Below are 18,856 nucleotides of genomic sequence, written 5' to 3'. Positions count from 1 at the left end.
CACGAGCTGTCAAGGGGAAAAGAAACCAAGGGCGTGGATTAGAGGTTCCCGCTCTTTCGTTTGTTGCCCCAGAGCCTGACCCCAAGGACCCTGTCTGCTCTGGAATCCAAGCTTGCGTTTGGTATTTTAGACAAGAGCTCTCAAGAGTAAGACAGGAAGCAAGCCTGGGCCTGCCGCCCTTCAATTGACTTTGAGGAAGTAAGAACAGCAACAGTCCCTGAGCAGGCTACCTAACATACATCGTTTTGACTTTCACAGCGGTCCCAGTTGGCTCAGAGGAGAGATTACCCCAGCTCACATATGGCAGCTTACTAGGCCTCCTTATGTGCCAGGCACTGGGACACCGCAATAAACAGACTCCTGATGGCCTCAACAACAGCAGGGAAGGCTCCAAGCCTGCGCTCTCAGGTATGGTACCCCCCCAGCCATATGTGCTACGAGCTCCTGAAATGTGGCCAGTGCAAACTGAGATGTGTAAGACTCGGTAAGAAAAGGAATGTAAACAATCTCATTGATATTTTTGTATTGTAAAATGATAGTATTTTGGATAAATTGGGTTAAAAAAATATATATTACTAAAATGAATTTCACCTGTCCATTTTACTATTTAAAATGTGGCTACTAAAAAATCTCAAATTACATAAGTGGCTCGCTGTGATATTGTGGTTTATAATAAGAACTATATATTTGGTCTTTGTCTACTGTGCCTGGCAGAGCTAAAGCCCTGGTAATTACCTATATAAGAGCCATAGGGGCATCTTTTGTCATAATATTTAGTTCTGTCCTCAGTTTCTGAAACAGCTTCAGAGCTATTCAAATAAAGGCGAAATGAGTGTCTTTTTGTTATTCACACCTTTCAACCACACCTGAGTTTGTGTTAATGAGACAACTTTTGGAAAACTCCTAAAGATGGGGGCTGGTTGCCAGGGGAACCCAACCACGTGATTAGAGGGTTGCAACTTTCAGCCTCACCACCCCTCTCAACCTCCTGAGAGAGGAGTTGGAGGTTGACTTGATCACTAATGGCCGATGATTTAATCAACCATGCCTATATTCTCAGTGAAAGAAAGGTTCTTGTCCATGGCAGAAAGAATTCAGAGATGAGACAGGGAGGTCAAGAAAGTAAACTGAGTATTTATTTAAGCAAAAGTACTCTCTCAAAGGGAGAGCGGGCAGACAGGTGAGTGGCTGCCCCGAGTTTTCTTGGCAAGTCGGTTATGTGGGGCGGAATATTCATTGCAGAAGGAAGGCTTGGGGGTCGTGTTCCCTGATTTTCATTCCAGCTCCACCTTCCCAAGGGGAGGAGGGATTTTTGTCCTTATTTAACCCTTGATTGGAAGTGTCGTGGTGCCAGTGTATGATGGGTATTTCTTATCTGCAAGGCTAATTTTTATTGTAATGAGAGCATAATGAGCAAAAGGTTACATCTGGACACCGGAGATTCCCACCTTTTCCCACCTTTCTTTGTCTGCCACCCCAGGATATGTGCTTTCCTGTCAGTCTGGAGGTTCCTGCTTTTCTCTGTCTGCCTGTGGACCCCAAGATGCATGGTTTCCTGCCATCTGGCCTGTGCTCCCCTTTCTCTGCTCACATCTAGCTACCTGCCTGTTTTTTTGGTGTATTTTTTAAAAAATAATTAATTTTATTTTTGGCTGCGTTGGGTCTTCGTTGCTGCGTGTGGGCTTTCACTAGTTGTGGCCAGCAGGAGCTACTCTTCATTGCGGTGCGTGGGCTTCTATTGCGGTGGCTTCTCTTGTTGTGGAGCACGGGCTCTAGGGGCATGGGCTTCAGTAGTTGTGGTGCTTGGGCTCAGTTGCTCCGTGGCATGTGGGATCTTCCCAGACCAGGGCTCAAGCCCATGTCCACTGCATTGGCAGGCAGATTCTTAACCACTGCACCACCAGGGAAGCCCTACCTGCCTGTTTTAACACCTATGTAATGAAGTCCTCATAAAAAGCCCTGAACTATGGTCCAGAGAGCTTCCAGGCTGGTAAACAAGTGGAGGTGCTGGGAGGGTGGCGTGCCCAGAAAGAGCATGGCGGGCTTCCCTGGTGGCGCAGTGGTTAAGAATCTGCCTGCCAGTGCAAGCGACATGGGTTTGAGCCCTGGTCCGGGAAGATCCCACATGCCGCGGAGCAGCTAAGCCCGTGCGCCACAACTACTGAGCCTGCGCTCCAGAGCCCACGAGCCACAACTACTGAAGCCCGCGCGCCTAGAGCCCATGCTCCGCAACAAGAGAAGCCATTGCAATGAGAAGCCTGAGCACCGCAATGAAGAGTAGCCCCTGCTCGCTGCAACTGGAGAAAGCCCACGCGCAGCAACAAAGACCCAATGCAGCCAAAAATAAATAAATAAGTTTATAAAAAAAGAAAAGAAAGAGCATGGAAACTCCTCACTCCTTCCCACATGCCTTGTCCTCTGCATCTCTTCCATCTAGCTGTTCCTAAGTGGTATCCCTTTATAATAAACTAGTAATCTAGTAAGTAAACTGTTTCCCTGAGTTCTCTGAGCCACTCTAGTAAATTAATCAAACTTTAATTTGATTAATTAAATTAAATTAAGGGGCTCATGGGAATCTGAAATTTATAAATGGTTCAGGAGGGGCTCATGGGAATCTGAAATTTATAAATGGTTCATCAGAAGCACAGGTGACAACCTGGACTTGCAATTGGCATTTGAAGTGGGGACGGTCTTGTGGGACTGAGCCCTTAACCTATGGGATCTGATGCTATCCCCAAGACAGCCTTTCTGTTTTCACTCAGAATTGGAGGACTGCTTGGTGTGGGAAAAACCCAGACACATTTGGTGACCAGAAGTGTCATTAAGTGGAGTATTGTGTGGAGTATAAGGAAAAACAATAGAGTTTTTCCTCTACACTAGGATTTATGGTTCACATTATTCAGTTGTACCTTGGTATCCGCAGGGGATTGGTTCCAGGACCCTCCTGGAACACCAAAATCCTTCAGTGCTCAGGTCCCTTATATAAAATGGCATAGAACAGCTCCTCCACGTCCAAATACGTATTTGGATAAGGAAGGCCAACTTTATTCCTACTGGACTGCACTGCTTTATAACCATGGTAGAATCTTGCCTGCGGACACCTTAAGAAGCAAATCGTTAGCCTCTGGACCAACCAGCTTATCAGTTCCCAGTGAGGTTGGTCAGAGGTAGCTGTCCCGCCCTTTCTGTGCTAAGTGAGTTAGTAGCCTCGCATCCTAAGAGTCAGACCCCAGACTGTGAGGCCACACTCAGACCTTGCCTCAGGGTGTGGCCAGGCCTCTGGATGTGGCACACACGGGGGCCTGTACTTGCTGCCTTGTAGAGCAGCTGTCTGTTTTCCTCCTCCAAGCTCCCTGGCCTCCCTAAGGGGACTGTCAATACTCCAAGGGCACGAAGTGAATTCCATTTCCCTTCTTCAGCAGAATCTTGCCCAAGTTAGGGCAAGATTCTGCCTGGAGGTTCTCCCCCTCAAACATCTGTCCTGTCCGTTCCCTCCTGCGAGCTCTGGCCTAGGCGTTGGCCACTTGCCTGGGCTGCTGCAGGAGCCTTGGAATCCATCCCCAGCCTCTAGTATGACCGTCCACCCAGCACCCTGCTTTCTCTCCGAAGCACTGCCTCAAGCTGTGAGGCCTCTAATAACAAGGCTCCCCTAGCTTGGCTGGTCGTGTGATTGTGGGGCTGCAGGGCAGGGGTGCGGTGCATTCGCAGGACATCTTTTCCACATTACCTGTTTCTATTTTGATGAACTTTTCCACGGTGGACATGAATTGCATTTATAATCAGAAAAAGGTTAACAATGAAAAACAACCCTAAGACACACACACACACACACACACACACACACACACACACACGTATAGCACAGACCATCTCAGAAAGGACACCCAAGAAACTGATTAGGCATGGTCACTTCTGGGGAGAACTGGGAAGCCAGGGGTGAGAGACGGGAAAGAGATTAAGATTTGCACTGTTTGAATTCACCATGTTGTTTTTTTTTGCGGTACGCGGGCCTCTCACTGTTGTGGCCTCTCCCGTTGCGGAGCACAGGCTCTGGACACGCAGGCTCAGCAGCCATGGCTCACGGGCCCAGCCGCTCCGCGGCATGTGGGATCTTCCCGGACCGGGGCACGAACCCGTGTCCCCTGCATCGGCAGGCGGACTCTCAACCACTGCGCCACCAGGGAGGCCCCACCATGGGTTTTTTTGTTGTTGTTGTTTTTGTTGTTGTTTTTTTTTTACCGGTACACGGGCCTCTCACTGTTGTGGCCTCTCCCGTTGCGGAGCACAGGCTCCGGACGCACAGGCTCAGCAGCCATGGCTGACGGGCCTAGCTGCTCCGCAGCATATGGGATCTTCCCGGACCGGGGCACAAACCCGTGTCCCCTGCATCAGCAGGCCGACTCTCAACCACTGCGCCCCCAGGGAAGCCCGTCACCATGGGTTTTTTAAACACAAAAACTTATCTTTAGAGGGGAGGATAAATTAGGGATTTGGGATTAACATGTACACAACTACTGTAAATAAAATAGATAAGCAACAAAGACCTAATGTATAGCACAGGGAACTATATTCAATATCTTGTAGTAACCTATAATGGAAAAGAATATACATAGACCTGAATCACTTTGCTATATACCTGAAACATCGTAAATCAATAATACTTCAATTTAAAAAATTTTTTTTAAAAACTTATCTTTAGTATATATATGCAAACCCCCTGAATGACTCCAATTAAATTAAGTCCAACTCTCCTTAGCCGGGGAAAATGGGTTTTGCGATCTGACTCCCTCCACCCCACCCACACGAGCCAACCTGCTTCTCAGATCCCACCTGTGCCTTCCCGGCTCTAGCCCTTGACCTAAAGAGCGTCTCTGCCTATTGGATACCTCCTTCCCCTCCAAGGCCCAGCTTCAATGGCATCTGCTAGCAGGCTTCTCAGCCTCAGCACTACTGATATTTGGGGCTGGGTAGTTCTTTGTTGGGGGGCAGGGACGCCTTGCAGGATGTTTAGGAGCGTCCCCGGCCCCTACTCACTAGTGCCAGCAGCATTCCACCCCCCTTCCCAGGGTGTGACAACCCCAAATCCCTTCAGACATTGCCAAATGCCCTTGGGGGCAAAATCACCTCAGGTGAGAAGCATTATTACACACGCTGCTGGTCCCTCCTGTTCCCCACAGCAGTTCTTACAAGCATTGTGGCACTTATCACACCCGTCCACACCGGGTCCACAGTGAACTGCATTTGGTTTTTTTGTCCTCACCACTGATTACAGGATGCCTGGGGCGGAGGGGGGCGGGGACAGGGACCAGATTTCTGCTGAAATCATATTCAAATCCCTGTCCTTAGCACTTGTGTGACTTTAGGCCAATCACTTGGCTTCTCCAAGCCTACATCTCCTCATCTATAAAAAGGTGATGCTAGCCCCTACCCCAGAGGACCGCGCGCTGAGCCGGCCTGACATGCACGATGCCCAGCCCAGAGCAGGGATGGATAGAGGTTACTGCTTGTTATTAATAAACGCCCTGAAGTGTTATTGGTGCTACAAATCTGCCCAGGGTACGGTGGGGCAGAAGTTCACTGTTCCCTGACATTCATGTTTGCAAGAAGGGTGGTCAGCGAAGGCTTCGGAGGAGGGTGACACCAGATTCAGATCTTAAGAGATGACACAGTGTGCCCCAGGTAGCAGTGCCTGGCTTATACGGAGGATTTATGGAATATACAAAGGACATGGAGATCACACGTGACTGAGTGTGGGAAACACAAGTCACCCAATCTGCCTGACCCAATATGCCAAGTCACCCACAGCCGGCCTTCCTTGCCAATCGTGAGCTGTTAAAGTTTCTCCCTGCAGACACCCACCCACCCCAGCATCTCCCACTCAGTGGTTTGAATGACCTTTAGTAGAAACTCTCCCGTTTCTGTCTGTCCCTCTCTCCGGAGGCATTCAGGACAGGGTGACGCAGTGCAGTGTCTGGACATACCACTCCCTGCTCTGCGCCCCCAGAAAAGGTCAAGTAGAGGATGGAGCTGTGGCATCCGTGCATTTCCTGTCTCCCGGGAGGTTTTCTGAGTCACCGTCTCCAAGGGACAGAGTTTTGCTCTCATGATAGGAGCCAGGGAGGATGGGGCTTCAGCAGTCCCACGGTCAGGGTGGGGACTTGAGTCTGATCCAGGTCTCGGTGTCAACCCCGAAGCTTGAAGCAGAAGTCCTCGGGGCTGCGGCTCTGCCGGGGAGAAGCTCTGGGGCGTGGCTTCTCACCCCGAGAGTCTCTCTGGGCAGCTGGGTCAGCCCCTCTTCTGCTCAAGTGTTGCCCCTTGGAAGAAGCAGAGGAAGTGGGACTGGGTTTTTCAGGAAGAGGGATGGGAAAGGACGAGTTGCTACAAAGCAGTGAAAGTGAACAGTTTCTCCCGGGGCTGTGTCCAGAGCACCAGGAAGGTCCCAGCCAAGGAGGTGTGCTCTGCCTCTAGCCTGTGGCCCAGTCTCTCGGATGGCGGCTCCAAGAGCAATGAGAGGTCAGGAGCCTGGAGGCTGGATCTGGTTCCCTGGGACCCCGAGGTCCCAGAGGCTGCTGGGCAGCGGTTGTTGACAAAGAGGAAAAGGTCTGTGGTGGCCGGGCCGGGCCAATTAGGGATCGACGAAGGAGACTGCGATGTAGCGGGTGCCTTTGGTGGTGGGGAGCCCCTCGTGGTAGTGCGTGAGTCGCCCGGGGTGCATGAGAGTCCAGCCCTTCCGTGGGGCTCGGACGGAGCAGTTGTAGCGCAGAAACCGACAGCCTCCGCCCTGGGAGACAGGAGGTGTCAGTCAGTTCCGCAACAGGAAGCACCAGTTCCCCAATGGGACGCTGGGCCCTTCCCCTACTACCCCCATTCTCCCATCTGAGCCATCACAGCCAAGGGGTTCTCAGCACAGCCTGCCTGGGGATGCCTTGCAGAGCGACGGCCACGAGCTGCCCAAGGAAGACACTCAGCAAAGAGCAAGGGACCCAGAGCGCTGGCCTTGCAGGGAGGCAACTCTGTGACCAACCTGAACCTCAGTTTCCCCTTCTGGAAAATGGGCATCAAACTGTACAGGGTGGTAAGAATTAAATGAGACGATACAAGTAAGAGCTTAGGGCTCAGTTTCTCAACCTCAGCACTACGGACATTTTGGGCCAGATAATTCTCCCCCCCCGTTTTTTTTTTTTTTTTAATTGGGATAAACACACATAACATAAACTTTACCATCATAATCATTTTTAAGCGTACAGTGGTATTAAGCACTTTCACACTGCTGCACAGCTATCACCACCATGGGCCAGATAATTCTTTCTTACGGGGGGTGTCCTGGGCATTCCTGGCCTCTACCCACTAGATGCCAGTAGCACCCCCAGAGTTGTGACAACGTCAGGTATTACCAATGTCCCCCCCAGGGAGGGGGCAACATCATCCCCTATGAGAACCTTGATACATTGTAAACTCTCAAAAAAATGATAGGTGTTTTTATGGGTGTCCTTCACAGTGCCTGCTCAGGACCGAGTCCCAAAAAGCTCTTAGAAAATAGTAGCTTAAGGAGTCAGTGAATGAATGAATGGCTGGCTCCCTAGTTGATCACACCTAGAGGCCTTCCCTGGGGCCCTGAGGCCCTCAACTGCTCCTTCGAAACCCTCACGTCTTCCTGGTTTCCTCAGCCCTCCCCTCTGGCCTCTGGCTTGTGCCCCACACCTGCACTAACTCTGTCCTGTCATTCCCAAAGCTGCATCTTACTTTCAAGAATGAAGAAAACCCTAAGCTTTTGATTACTAATAGCTATCATTCCTTGAGTACTCATTATGGGTCCATGTAAGCAATTACCTGGATGAACTCATCTAATTCTCACCATTCTATGGGGGCCCCTCTAGGTTTTCCCATCTAAGACGTGAGGAAACTGAGATGCTAAGAAACGTGCCTGGTTATATGTTACAGAGAGCTGGTGAGAGGAGAGGCAGGACCCAGGTCCAGGCAGCCTGGTCCTGGTCCTCCTGTGCCGCTGCTCTATTATGTCTAAAGCCTTCTTCCTCCCACCAAATTGTGCTCTGAACCCACCCCTTCCAAGAAGCCGTCCCCATGGACCTGGAATCCTGTCTCTCGGGTTCCCTGGCACCGGCATACCCTGGGCCCCTCTGCCCGACCACGCTGTGAGTACTCCCCAGCCAGCCCTCCCCCCGGCCTGCCCTCACCTCGTAATCCACCCCAGCCCGGTTCAGGGCAATGTTAATGGTAAAGGTGGAAGCGTCATGGTGTGGCATCAGGGAGGGCTGCTCATCAGGCTTGTAGCGGACAACAAAGGCCAGGTCGAACTGGGCCTGCGTTGAGGAAGCGGGACAAGAGAAGTGGAGTTAGAGAGAGGCCCCCGAAGGCCGGGAAAGGCAGGGGTGCATAGAAGGGACCCCTCATCCAATCGCTGGAACGTTAGCCAGGAGAGCAGTCTGTTTATGCTGTGTTCTCCAGTGCGTGGCACAGAAAAGGTTCTTAGTTAAAATGTGGGGAGGAAGGGAAGGAAAAGAAGGAAAGGGAAGGAAGGGGAGGACATGGAGGAAAGGAGGGAAGAGAGGGAGAAAGAGAGGATGGAGAGGACAGGAGGGGAGAAAAAGAAGGAAGGAAATGAACTTAATCCTCACGACCCGTCCTGGCTGGTGATTCCTTGAGGGTAAGGCCCAGGCACACTCAAAGCAGGTATTTGGAGAAAACCATTTAAAGAGGAGGTGACTGAGAGAAGGAGTGCAAAAGCCAAAGAGACAGTCAAAAGACACACGACGGAGGAGCTGAAGGAATGGGCACGCTGGCCAGCTAACTGGGGGCTTGTTTGGTGGGCTAGCATAGGAGTCACTGAGGCAGGATTTAAGTACACAGGGAAAGATGCAAAGGAGTGAGTCAGAGGCTAGAGGCCCAGGGGCCTTCCATTACCCTAGATGCCTCCCAGGGCCCTGCCTCACACCTGATGGGAGGAGACTTCACTCCTGGAGACCAAATATTCCATCACTTCTCCCCCGAGCCAGGAACACCCTCCTCCCCACAAGCCCCAGCCACTCCACCCCAAGCCCTCATCCTGGCTGCACCCCAGGCACGCCCACCCTGGTGTAGTAGCCTGGGTAGAGTTTCTCCGTCATGGGGGCGATGTACTCCACCAGGAACTTGTGCCACTCCCGCTCAAAGTTGATCTGGTTCATGTGGATGTCTATGGTCGGCACGTTTTCGTAGCCACCCTGGATGCGGTTGTCCTGGAAGTGACCAAGGAGAGTGTGGTAAGCAGAACTCTAAGATGGGCCCCCTGCCACCCCGCTGGAATTCCAGCCCCCTGGTGTACAGGCTCTGCCTAATCCCCTCCCTTTGACCTGTGAACCCGATGGGATAAGGTTAGGTTACAGGACAAAAGTGAAGGGGATGAGCAGATGTAATTAATGTAAGCAGTCTATTGACTTTGGGTTAATCAAAAAGGAACTCATCCTGGGTGGGCCCTTCAAGGAGGATCTTGAAGAGGGAGACTCTGTGTCCTACTGGCCTGGAAGGAGCAAGCTGCCTGAAATTCTACAGCTGCAAAGAAATGAGTTCTGCCACATGAGCTGGGAAAAGGACCCCAGGCCTCAGATGAGACCCCAATCCCGGCTGATACCATGACTGCAGCCTTGTGAGGCCCTGAGCCGGACTCCCGACCCACAGAAACTGGGAGATAATAAATGGGTGTTGTTTTAAGCTGATAAACTTTGTGGTGATTTGTTACACAGCACAGGAAGCCGATGCAGAAGGCCACAGGTTAGCTGGGGCACTAGCATCCCAGGGCTGGCCCGGTCAGTGGAGCACAAGGGTTCACCAGACCTCACACATGGGCTACGTGAGTTACTGGGTTCTGCGGATGAGCTCTGCCACCAAGCATGTAGGTTAGGCAGTAACCAGAACCACTGCTTAGGCAAGCTGCCAGCCCAAAGGTTAGCCGGTCTCTGAGGCACAGAGGCCCAGGGGCTCATGTGCCTTTAAAAATGGTTCCTGAACTTTCCAAGATGGGTGCAGGTTGCAGGTATGAATCCCTCCTTCAGGGAGTGCACAGCCTGTCACATCCACCATGCCCCTTGCTTCTGCTGTCTGGTGAACTTGGCACTGCTGTTGCTTCCTAATTCTTCTGCGTCCCACACTTGCTCATTCCTCCCCCATCTCCATCCACGCCTCATCTGGGGAAGGAAGCTACATCATTCTAATGAGAAACCAGGAACTGGAAAACCTGCCATTGAAGCTTAAGGTAGCTCAAAGTCACCCAGCGGCAGTGGCAGCTTGAGGACCAACACCCCATCCCATTTCTCAATCCCTCTACTCCTCAGCACCTGCAGGCCCCCCTGCCAGTGCCCCCATCTCCAAGAGTCCCAGAGAGCTTGGCTGGCTTGCCAGGAAAAGAGCCCAGAGGGCAGGCATGGTGGGAGGGGCGGCCCCCATCAGCCGCGGTCCAGGCGCCTGGGACCCCTACCTTGTTATCTCCCAGAGACCACTGGCCATAGTGCTCCATTTCTCCCACCAGCTCATCACAGGCCGTCTCCGTGAAGATGGGGAACCAGTAGACGTCTGGGCAAGGCTGGGGAGGGCGGGGACTCGGTCACAGGGTCCAGAGTGGCATCACCGCATTCTCCCCCTGCCCCCATGGCCCTCTGCAGAACCCACCGCAGGCAAGGCCCATCATGTGGTCTATGCCCGGTCCCACACACTGCAGTCTGTGGGCCCTCCATGTCCCCACCAGCGGCCCCAGGGAGCAGGGGCTCAGTGAGCTGCTGAAGGGAGAAGGAAGCAGAGCTCAGAGCTTGCCCTTCTCAGCCAGGAGCAGCCAGGGCGAGGAAAGGGACGTGCGTATCCCCAGTGCCCCAAGGGAGCAGAGGCCCGCAGGCTCCGGGAGAAGCAGAGAAGCATTTGTTTCTCATCCTAGGCCCACGGTCCACAGTTGAGACCACATTTGGGGATATTTTCTTCTTTCTTGTTCAGGCCAGGGAAGAAGCGTCAGGCACCCCCAGGCCCCTGCAGACTCCAGTTGGAAAGTGCCCACAGGAGGAGGGCGCCCATCCCACTGTCCATTCCCTCACCCCACGCAGTGCCAGAGCATAGAAAGGTGCCTTCTCCCCGCCCGGGTCAGCCGGCTTTGCTCCTCTGCTGTCTGTCCCCCTCCCTGCAGCAGGTGCCGGATGTGAATCCAGGAGCTTTGTTCCCAAACGGCCTCCAGTCCTTACCATCTCCACCATCTTCCCTGCCAGGGCCTTGGTGTAGTTCTCGTGGATGTACTTCTCCTTCCAGTCCTGTGGGGAGTGGGAGAGGTGGGGTTCTCGGGCCTGCCTGGGCCAGCTCGGGCTCACCCCTTGTTCCACCGCATGCGCTGCTCCAAGATGGAGTTCTGCCCCGCAAGCCCCCTGGGGGGTGGGGCGGGGGGGGGTGGGGAGCCGGTATGTGCCTGTGCCACTGGGTCATGTGAGCTGATGGGCCCACAAGTGTGCCTGCAGGAGGGGGTGTCTGCATGTGCGTGTACACGTGTGTGTGTGTGTGTACAGGTCTGCCTGCAGGTATGTACATGTGCCCACATCAGCCACAAGCTTGCAACGTCTAGGGATGCTGTCATCACAACACCCTCAGAGGTGAGACAGGCTGGGACAGTACACCCATTTTAGAGCTAAGATAACCGAGGCTCCAAAGGTGGAGAGGCTCAACTAAGTCACAGCTGATGGACCACAAACCTCGGCCTCTGACTCCTGGTCCCTCCTCCACCAGACGGCGCTGCCTCTGGCGATATTCTCCTCTCCCCACTGAAATCCTGCCCAACAAGCCCCTGGGGCAGAGGGAGGCGGCGGGGGTGGGGGTGGCTTGGGGTCCCAGCCAAGGTCAGGCTGTGAGAGGGAGGCTCCTCAGGCCACAGGATCACCGGGGTCTCCTCCGCTCCCACCCCTGCCCACCCACGAAGGGCCTCACCTCGGGGTTGCTGAACACCTCCCAGAGGTCGTTATGGAGGTGGGTGGTTTGGTAGCTGTCCAGGGACAGCAGGTGGCCGAAGGCGTGCCGGTTGGTCAGGAACAGGAACACATCCTGGGGAGAACGGGCCGGATGGAAGAGACCCTCCCTCTCCCCTGCACGCCCCCAGGGGTGGGGTGGGGGGGCACGACTGCAGCCTCCTCTGCCCACCGAATTTGAGTTCACCTCATCTCCCCAGTGCCTGGATGAGGCCTGACACTGGGGTTGCAATCAAGGAAGACTTCCTGGAGGACTGAACAGGAATGAAAGAATGAATGTGCAAAAGAAAAGGATGGTGTTCTGATCCTGGAGTAAGTTGTGGGCACAGGGGAAACATTACCCTGCCGTTATAGTCTTTAAAATAACCACAAAATAATATTGGGTGGGGCACGGGGATAGGGTAAGGGCATCTCGGGCACATTACTTGGTGTAAAGGTGGAAAGTTTTAGGTAGAAAGTTTTCTTTAGGCTCTGTCGAAAATGTAAATAAAAGAGGTGGTGTGAAAACAGGTGGTGTGAAAAAAATGATCCTGCAGATCCCGAGGACCAGCCCTCATGCCCGGGGCCCCAAGTGCCCCCACCAGGGCCTGGCAGCCTTGAAGCAGCCCTGCTGGGATCTCAGAAGCTGCAGGGCCTATGGTGACAAGGTGGCCCATCTTCCCTGTCAACAGGGCCTCTTCTGACTGCCCAGCCCGGGCTAACCTGCTGCCGGATATTGGCACAGAAGGCCATGTCCGGGTCCAGCTTGCTGTGGTGGAATAGGTCCATCTCCTGCAGCTCAGCCCGCAGGGCACTGCCCTTGATCAGGTAGATGTTTGAGATGTAGGGCACGTTCCAGACGCCGCTAAAGGAGAGAAAGGAAGATGGAGGGGGCCACAGGCGATGGCGAGGGGTCATAGTCTGGGGGTCAGGGGGAGGAGGAAAGGGGCAGTCACAGGCTGGGAGGGCACGATGGTGGTGATTTGATTCCCCCACCCTGGGCACATGGGCCCAGGATAACAATCAGAAAGTCCTTCTGTGTGTCTGACTGCAGTCTTCCTTTCTTCAGTTAAACAGGAATTTGACAGCAATAGGACAGGAATACTAGGGAGGGAAACAGATGAGGGTGCCCCCCGTCCTGCAGGTACTCACACACGCCGTCCCTGCACAATGTCCACGTAGTCCTCGGAGCGGGCGTAGTAGCCATCTGCACTCAGTGCCCCCCAGAAGTTCGACCACAGCCTCCCGTGGCGGGTCATCAACGGGGCGATGACATTCCTGGGGAAGGAAGCACCTCAGAGGGAGTCCCTCTGCCACGGGGAGGTTGGGGCAGACCCAGGTATGGGGAAGGGGAGGGACAGTGCCTTCACCCTGCAAGCACCTCCCTAGGGTAGGGCCTGGAGCTGGGTCTGGCCCATCTGGTGCCAGCTCCCTCCCACAGGGCAGTCAGGAAAGGCTGGGGGGGGGGGTTGGGGGGATGGGAGTGGGGGGGTGAGGCTGGGGCTTGTGGCCGGGAGGTGGGGAACGTCCTAGACCAAGGTAGCCAGGCTGGGAAAAGCCTGGGGTCATAGGTGAGGCCAAGGCGGGGGAGGAGGAGAAAGACAGGGGAGGGGCTCCCACCCCAGGCCCAGGCCCAGGCCCAGGGACATCGTGAGCCCTGGCTCCGAGGGCCTGCTGTTCCAGCAGGCACAGCCCACCCAAGCCTCACTTGTTCTGTTCGATTAGCAGCTGCAGGGTTTTGGGCTCGGTCAGGGCCACATCGGCATCTATGCTGAAGTAGTAGGTGCAGCCACGGTCCTGCCGGCACAAGTCCCTGCAGGGAGGGGGACACAGGGTCAGCGGGGACAGGGTTCTGGCACCAACCTCCCCACCCAGGATCCCAGAGCTACCCTCAGGCTGCAGTCCCCAACCATTGCCCATTATCTACGATCACCAGGTACCAGCCAAGGGTCTTTAGGGAGTTCAGGCCGGCCCTGCTGCAGGTTGGGACCAGCCACCTCCAGGTCCCTCCCAACTTTGAGACACAACCCCTGGGCTACGGAGCTGTCAAGACAAGGCCCAGAGCCTGGCAAGTGGTGTCTAGTGCCCTGAAAACCTTGCTACTGGCAAGAGCAGGCCCACAGACAGGTGCCTACACTGCCCGGGGCTGTGGGTAAACTGTTTCTGCCTTTCTGGAGGAGAGTTTGACAACTTGTACCCAAAGCCTTAAAAATCTCATACTAAGTAAAGTAAGTCAGACAGAGAAAGACAAATGTGATATCACTTATGCATGGATTCTAATAAAGTAATACAAACCAACTTATTTACAAAACAGAAATAGACTCATAGACATAGAAAACAAACTTATGGTTACCAAAGGGGAAAGGGGAGGGGGAGAGATAGATTAGGAGTATGGGATTAACAGATACAAACCACTAGATATAAAATAAAAAATAAGGATTTACTCTCCAGCACAGAGAACGATATTCGATATCTTATAATAACCTATAATGGAAAGGAATCTGAAGCTGTACACCTGAAATTAACACAATATTGTAAGTCAACAATAGTTACATAAAAAAAAAAAAATCTATGTTTTTTTTGTTTATCTGGTGCTGGGCTCAGCAAACTACGGGCCACAGTCCAAATCTAGCCCACTGCCTGGTTAGCTCGTGAGCTAAGAACGGTTTGTTGTGTTTTTTTAATTTATTTTATTGACGTATAGTTGATTTACAATGTTGTGTTAATTTCCGCTGTACAGCAAAGTGATTCAGTTATACACACACCCATACACACACACACACACACACACATTCTTTTTCATATTCTTTTCCATTATGGTTTATTGCAGGATATTGAATATAGTTCCCTGTACTATACAGTAGGACCTTGTTGTTTTTGTTTGTTTGTTTTGCGGTAGGCGGGCCTCTCACTGTTGTGGCCTCTCCGGTTGCGGAGCACAGGCTCCGGATGCGCAGGCTCAGCGGGCGTGGCTCACAGGCCCAGCCGCTCCACAGCACGTGGGATCTTCCCGGACTGGGGCACGAACCCGTGTCCCCCGCGTCCGCGGGCAGACTCTCAACCACTGCGCCACCAGGGAAGCCGTAGGACCTTGTTGTTTATCCATCTTATAGATAATAGCTTGCATCTGCTAATCCCAAACTCCCAATCCATCCCTCCCCACCCCATCCCACAACTCTGTAAGAACAGTTTTACATTTTTAAATGGTTGGGGAACACAAAAATCAAAAGAAGTCATGTGAAAATCCTATGAAATTCAAATTTCAGTGTTGATAAATAAAATGTTATTGGAGCGCTGCCACACTCATTCATGCTCCAATAGCCGGGCTGAGTGGTCACGGCTGAGCCCACAAAGCCAATTTACACAGACTTACTAGCTAGTCCTTTATAAAACATTTGCCAGTCTCGGATCTGGACTTTCTAATTCTTTTATAGTCAACACAAATTACTTGTTTGTTTTAATGATAAAGGAAAAAAAATCAGAGATTGTTTCTCTATTGTCAGCATTTATCTACTCTGGGCCTCCAGTCCTTCCTCTTTCTCTCATTTGCTTCCTGAATCCAATTGACAGTGCTCAGCCCCTCCCAGGAGCACCGAGGTTGGCTCAACTATTTCCCCATTTGAGAGATGGGAACACTGAGGCCCAGAGAGGGGCAGGACTTGCTGGAGACCACACAGCCTTCTGAACCTGTCTCCCCGCCTGGTGCTCCTGATACTGCAGCCCCTCTGCCGCCACCCCCAACTCACACGCCCATGTTCCTGGCGTCCGCGTTCGCCACCCGCACCTCGGGGCCCAGCAGTTTCACAGACAGGTACTCGCTGCCATGCTCTGCCAGGAACTGCTCCACCTGAGTCTTATGTTGCTGCTCCTGGGGGTGAGGGGATGGAGGGTGAGGATGAGGCTTCACCCCAGGGACCACAGCACCTTCTGCTACTGCAAGCTGCTCTCCATCATTCCTGGAGCATCCTGGCCATCTGCTTTCCTATCCCCAGAACTCTGCCCACACCAGACCTTCTGCATGCAGTGCCCTTCCTGGCCATCCTTGGACCATCCTCCTCTGACCAGGCCAGGCCCACAGGCCTCTTAAGAGCCTCTGTCACCAGAACAGTGCCCCTCACCCCACAAGCCACACACCCATAGTCGCTGATTCTGCTGGGCCAGGGTGTGGCTCAGGGGGGAGTCTGCTTTGCTATAAAATGCTCCAGGCGATCTTCAAAGTGCACTCTGAAAAACAGTTTATACCTGGAGCCCCTGCACCGGGAAGCGGAAGGAGCAGGGTGTTTAGAAACAAACCCAGGGTTCAGAGAGAAACCCAGCTCTGCTCTGATTCGCTGCATGAACTTGGACAAGTCACTTCACCCGTCTCAGCTTCAGTTTCCTCCTCTGTAAAATGGGAGGGTGATCATGCCCCCCTCACGGGGTCACTGCAAGGACTCAACAAGGCAGAGCACAAAGCAGGTCCTCAAAGACTGCCTGGAACACTTCTCTTTTTCTATACAAAGTCACAGTTCATGCGTGTGAGGTTTGATGTCTCCAGGGAAGCTGGGAGCCTCCCAAGGGCAGGACCTACACCCTCGTCCTGTTTCCAGGTGGCACAGTTGAATGAATGTCTGTGACCCACGCAGAGCTGAGCTGAGTGGGGGACCACAGGTCCCTGGGGGTGGGGTGCAGACAGTCAGGGCCGAGAGGTCTCGGAAAGGGGTGGCCCTAGACGGGGCAGCTGAGAAGACTCTAGGGAAGGCAAGGAGCCTAAACAGCAGGTAGAATTTGGAGAGCGTATCTGGCTTCTCTCAGCAAAAGCTGAGAGGTGGGACTTTATCTGGCTGGGAAGGAGAGGCAGGCAAGGGAGGGAGCTAGCCCTGCGAGCCACAAAGTAGCAGGCCTCCAGGCCCTCCCCGATTCCTCAGAAGGTACTCAAAGAATGAAAACCAATTTGACCATCACCAGGTCAAATCAGGAAAGACAGCCTGGACCAGGAAGGGAAACAATGACAATGACATCAGCTGAGAGCACCTACTATGCAACTTGTTTAACCCTTGCAGCAATTCTACGTGGCCTGCTCTAACATTATCCCTACCTAATAGACCTAAGAGATGAGAAAACTGAAGCCCAGAGAGGTTGAATAACATGCCCAAGGTCACACAGCTAATATAAGCAGTGATGTTGGGGTTCAAACCCGGCCAGTCTGACTCCCGAGTGAACCCAGCGACTGGGGATACAGCCCACTGCCCACTTCCGTTTGGCCCAGACAACCCTCGTTCAGTCACTTCCTCAGAGGTCTCAGGGCGTCTTGTGAGGCTGAGCCCTTGACCCAAGCCACACGGCGACCCCACCAAGTGCCTGCTACTCACATGGCTGTGAATGAAAAGCCGCAGCCGTTTCCGGGGGTAGTGGAGGCGCAGGAGACGCTGGAAGAACAGGGACAGGAACGGCGTGGGCTGTTCGATGAACACGCCAACCAGGACCATGGGCAGAGCTTCATCCTGCATGGGGAGAGGGCGGCACAAGAGTCCGGCGATGTCCAGCCACTGCGCCACCGCTGAGCCCCGAGGATGGCCTGAGGGATCTGGACCACAGGCAGACGCTTGCGGACTTAGCAGGAAAGGGGCCTGGGACGGGGCGCTCCGAGCAGGATGTGCAGATGGCAGAGGCAGGGACTGGCAGGGAAGCAGCAGGAGGCTGTCCCTGCCGGGGACCAGAGCAGCGTGAGCCCAGACGTGGAGCGAGGACAGGTTGACGGCACGCCGTCGGGAGGGCTTGGCTGGCATGGGGTCTGAGGTGGGCCTTAAATGAGGAGTAAGTTTTGTGGGATGGGGAGAAGGCTGCAGGAGTACCCGAAGGACCAGGCAAAAGAAACCGGAACGTAGGCATCTGGGGGAAGCTGGAGCGTGTAGTTTGAGAAGGTTTCCAGGAGGAGGTGCATAGGTGAGGCGGGGGAGGATGGAACCCCAGACAGGGAGGTGACCCCTTTACCTCCCACCAAAGGCAACAGAGTCTCCAGAATCCACCATCCTCCCCTGCCCGAGGAACGGAACCCCGGGGTCCAGCAGCCTCACCCCGATGCCCTTGAGGCTGCGCAGGCCCTCATCACACACAGCACATCCCGTCTCAAAGGTCCAGAAGCGTGGGATGTAGTTGCCCAGGTAGTTCAGCTGCAGCTGTGGGGAGACGAGGGGTCTGAGAGGAAACAGGCTCAGCCCCCCCGCCCCCTCCAACCAACAAGGCACATCTCCCTGGGCCCCTTGTGGGCCTGCACCCCAGCCTCCCCTAAGGGGGCAGAAATGTGGCTTTATTTGGGGTGGGACTTGGAGAGCATGTCCGTCCCCCTGGAGATCACCAAAGCTGCTCTGAGGGAGGGCCGAGGGAGGACTCAGCGCTCTGGTGCTTCTTCATCTTTGGATCTCCTGGGAGCTTGGAAAATGCAGATTCCTGAGCCCCACCCCTGCAGACATTCCAAATGAGCAGCTCTTGGGTGGCATCAGGAAATCTGCATTTGAACACCCTCTCCTTCCCCTCCGTCCACGTGATTCCGACGAGGGTGGTCAAGGACCACACTCCAAGAAATGTGCTGTGATCCAGGGGACCGTTCCCCAGGGGCCAGTTGGGTCTGGCCTGCTCCCCCGCCCCTTCTGTAGCTCTGGGAGCACAGGGAACAGTCTGTCCTGTTCAGGGCTGGCGAGTCCTCAGGCCCTGCTACAAACATTCAATCGATGTTTGTTGAATGTAGAAACAAGCCTGCCCGGGAGTGGCAGAGTACAGATGACTCAGGGCAGCCCAGTCTGGGCCTGGATACGGACAGGAGCCTCCTTTGTGGTCCAGCAGAGATGGACAGGGCATCACCAACCACCACAGTAAGGAGAGAAGGCACCATACTGAACTCAGATGTGAGG

General features: G+C 53.7%; 1 protein-coding gene across 1 annotated transcript in view; it reads right to left on the bottom strand.

Annotated features, from left to right (window-relative positions):
• Window positions 1-4,556: 4,556 nt before the first annotated feature.
• Window positions 4,557-18,856, bottom strand: part of PLOD1 (procollagen-lysine,2-oxoglutarate 5-dioxygenase 1) — a 28,122-nt gene continuing 13,822 nt past the window's right edge. Inside the window, exons 8-19 of the mRNA XM_060014539.1 lie at window positions 18,023-18,124; window positions 17,318-17,449; window positions 15,713-15,834; window positions 13,675-13,779; window positions 13,119-13,244; window positions 12,690-12,831; window positions 11,950-12,063; window positions 11,220-11,285; window positions 10,472-10,576; window positions 9,090-9,236; window positions 8,196-8,321; window positions 4,557-6,781 (exon numbers count right to left, since the gene is read on the bottom strand). Of these exons, the coding sequence (XP_059870522.1) occupies window positions 6,626-6,781; window positions 8,196-8,321; window positions 9,090-9,236; window positions 10,472-10,576; window positions 11,220-11,285; window positions 11,950-12,063; window positions 12,690-12,831; window positions 13,119-13,244; window positions 13,675-13,779; window positions 15,713-15,834; window positions 17,318-17,449; window positions 18,023-18,124 (1,443 nt within the window). The 3' untranslated portion in view covers window positions 4,557-6,625. The remainder of the gene's footprint in view (window positions 6,782-8,195; window positions 8,322-9,089; window positions 9,237-10,471; window positions 10,577-11,219; window positions 11,286-11,949; window positions 12,064-12,689; window positions 12,832-13,118; window positions 13,245-13,674; window positions 13,780-15,712; window positions 15,835-17,317; window positions 17,450-18,022; window positions 18,125-18,856) is intronic.

Source organism: Delphinus delphis, chromosome 1 (assembly GCF_949987515.2).
Source record: "Delphinus delphis chromosome 1, mDelDel1.2, whole genome shotgun sequence".
Taxonomy (NCBI): domain Eukaryota; kingdom Metazoa; phylum Chordata; class Mammalia; order Artiodactyla; family Delphinidae; genus Delphinus; species Delphinus delphis.
This window is presented reverse-complemented; position numbering and strand designations above follow the sequence as displayed.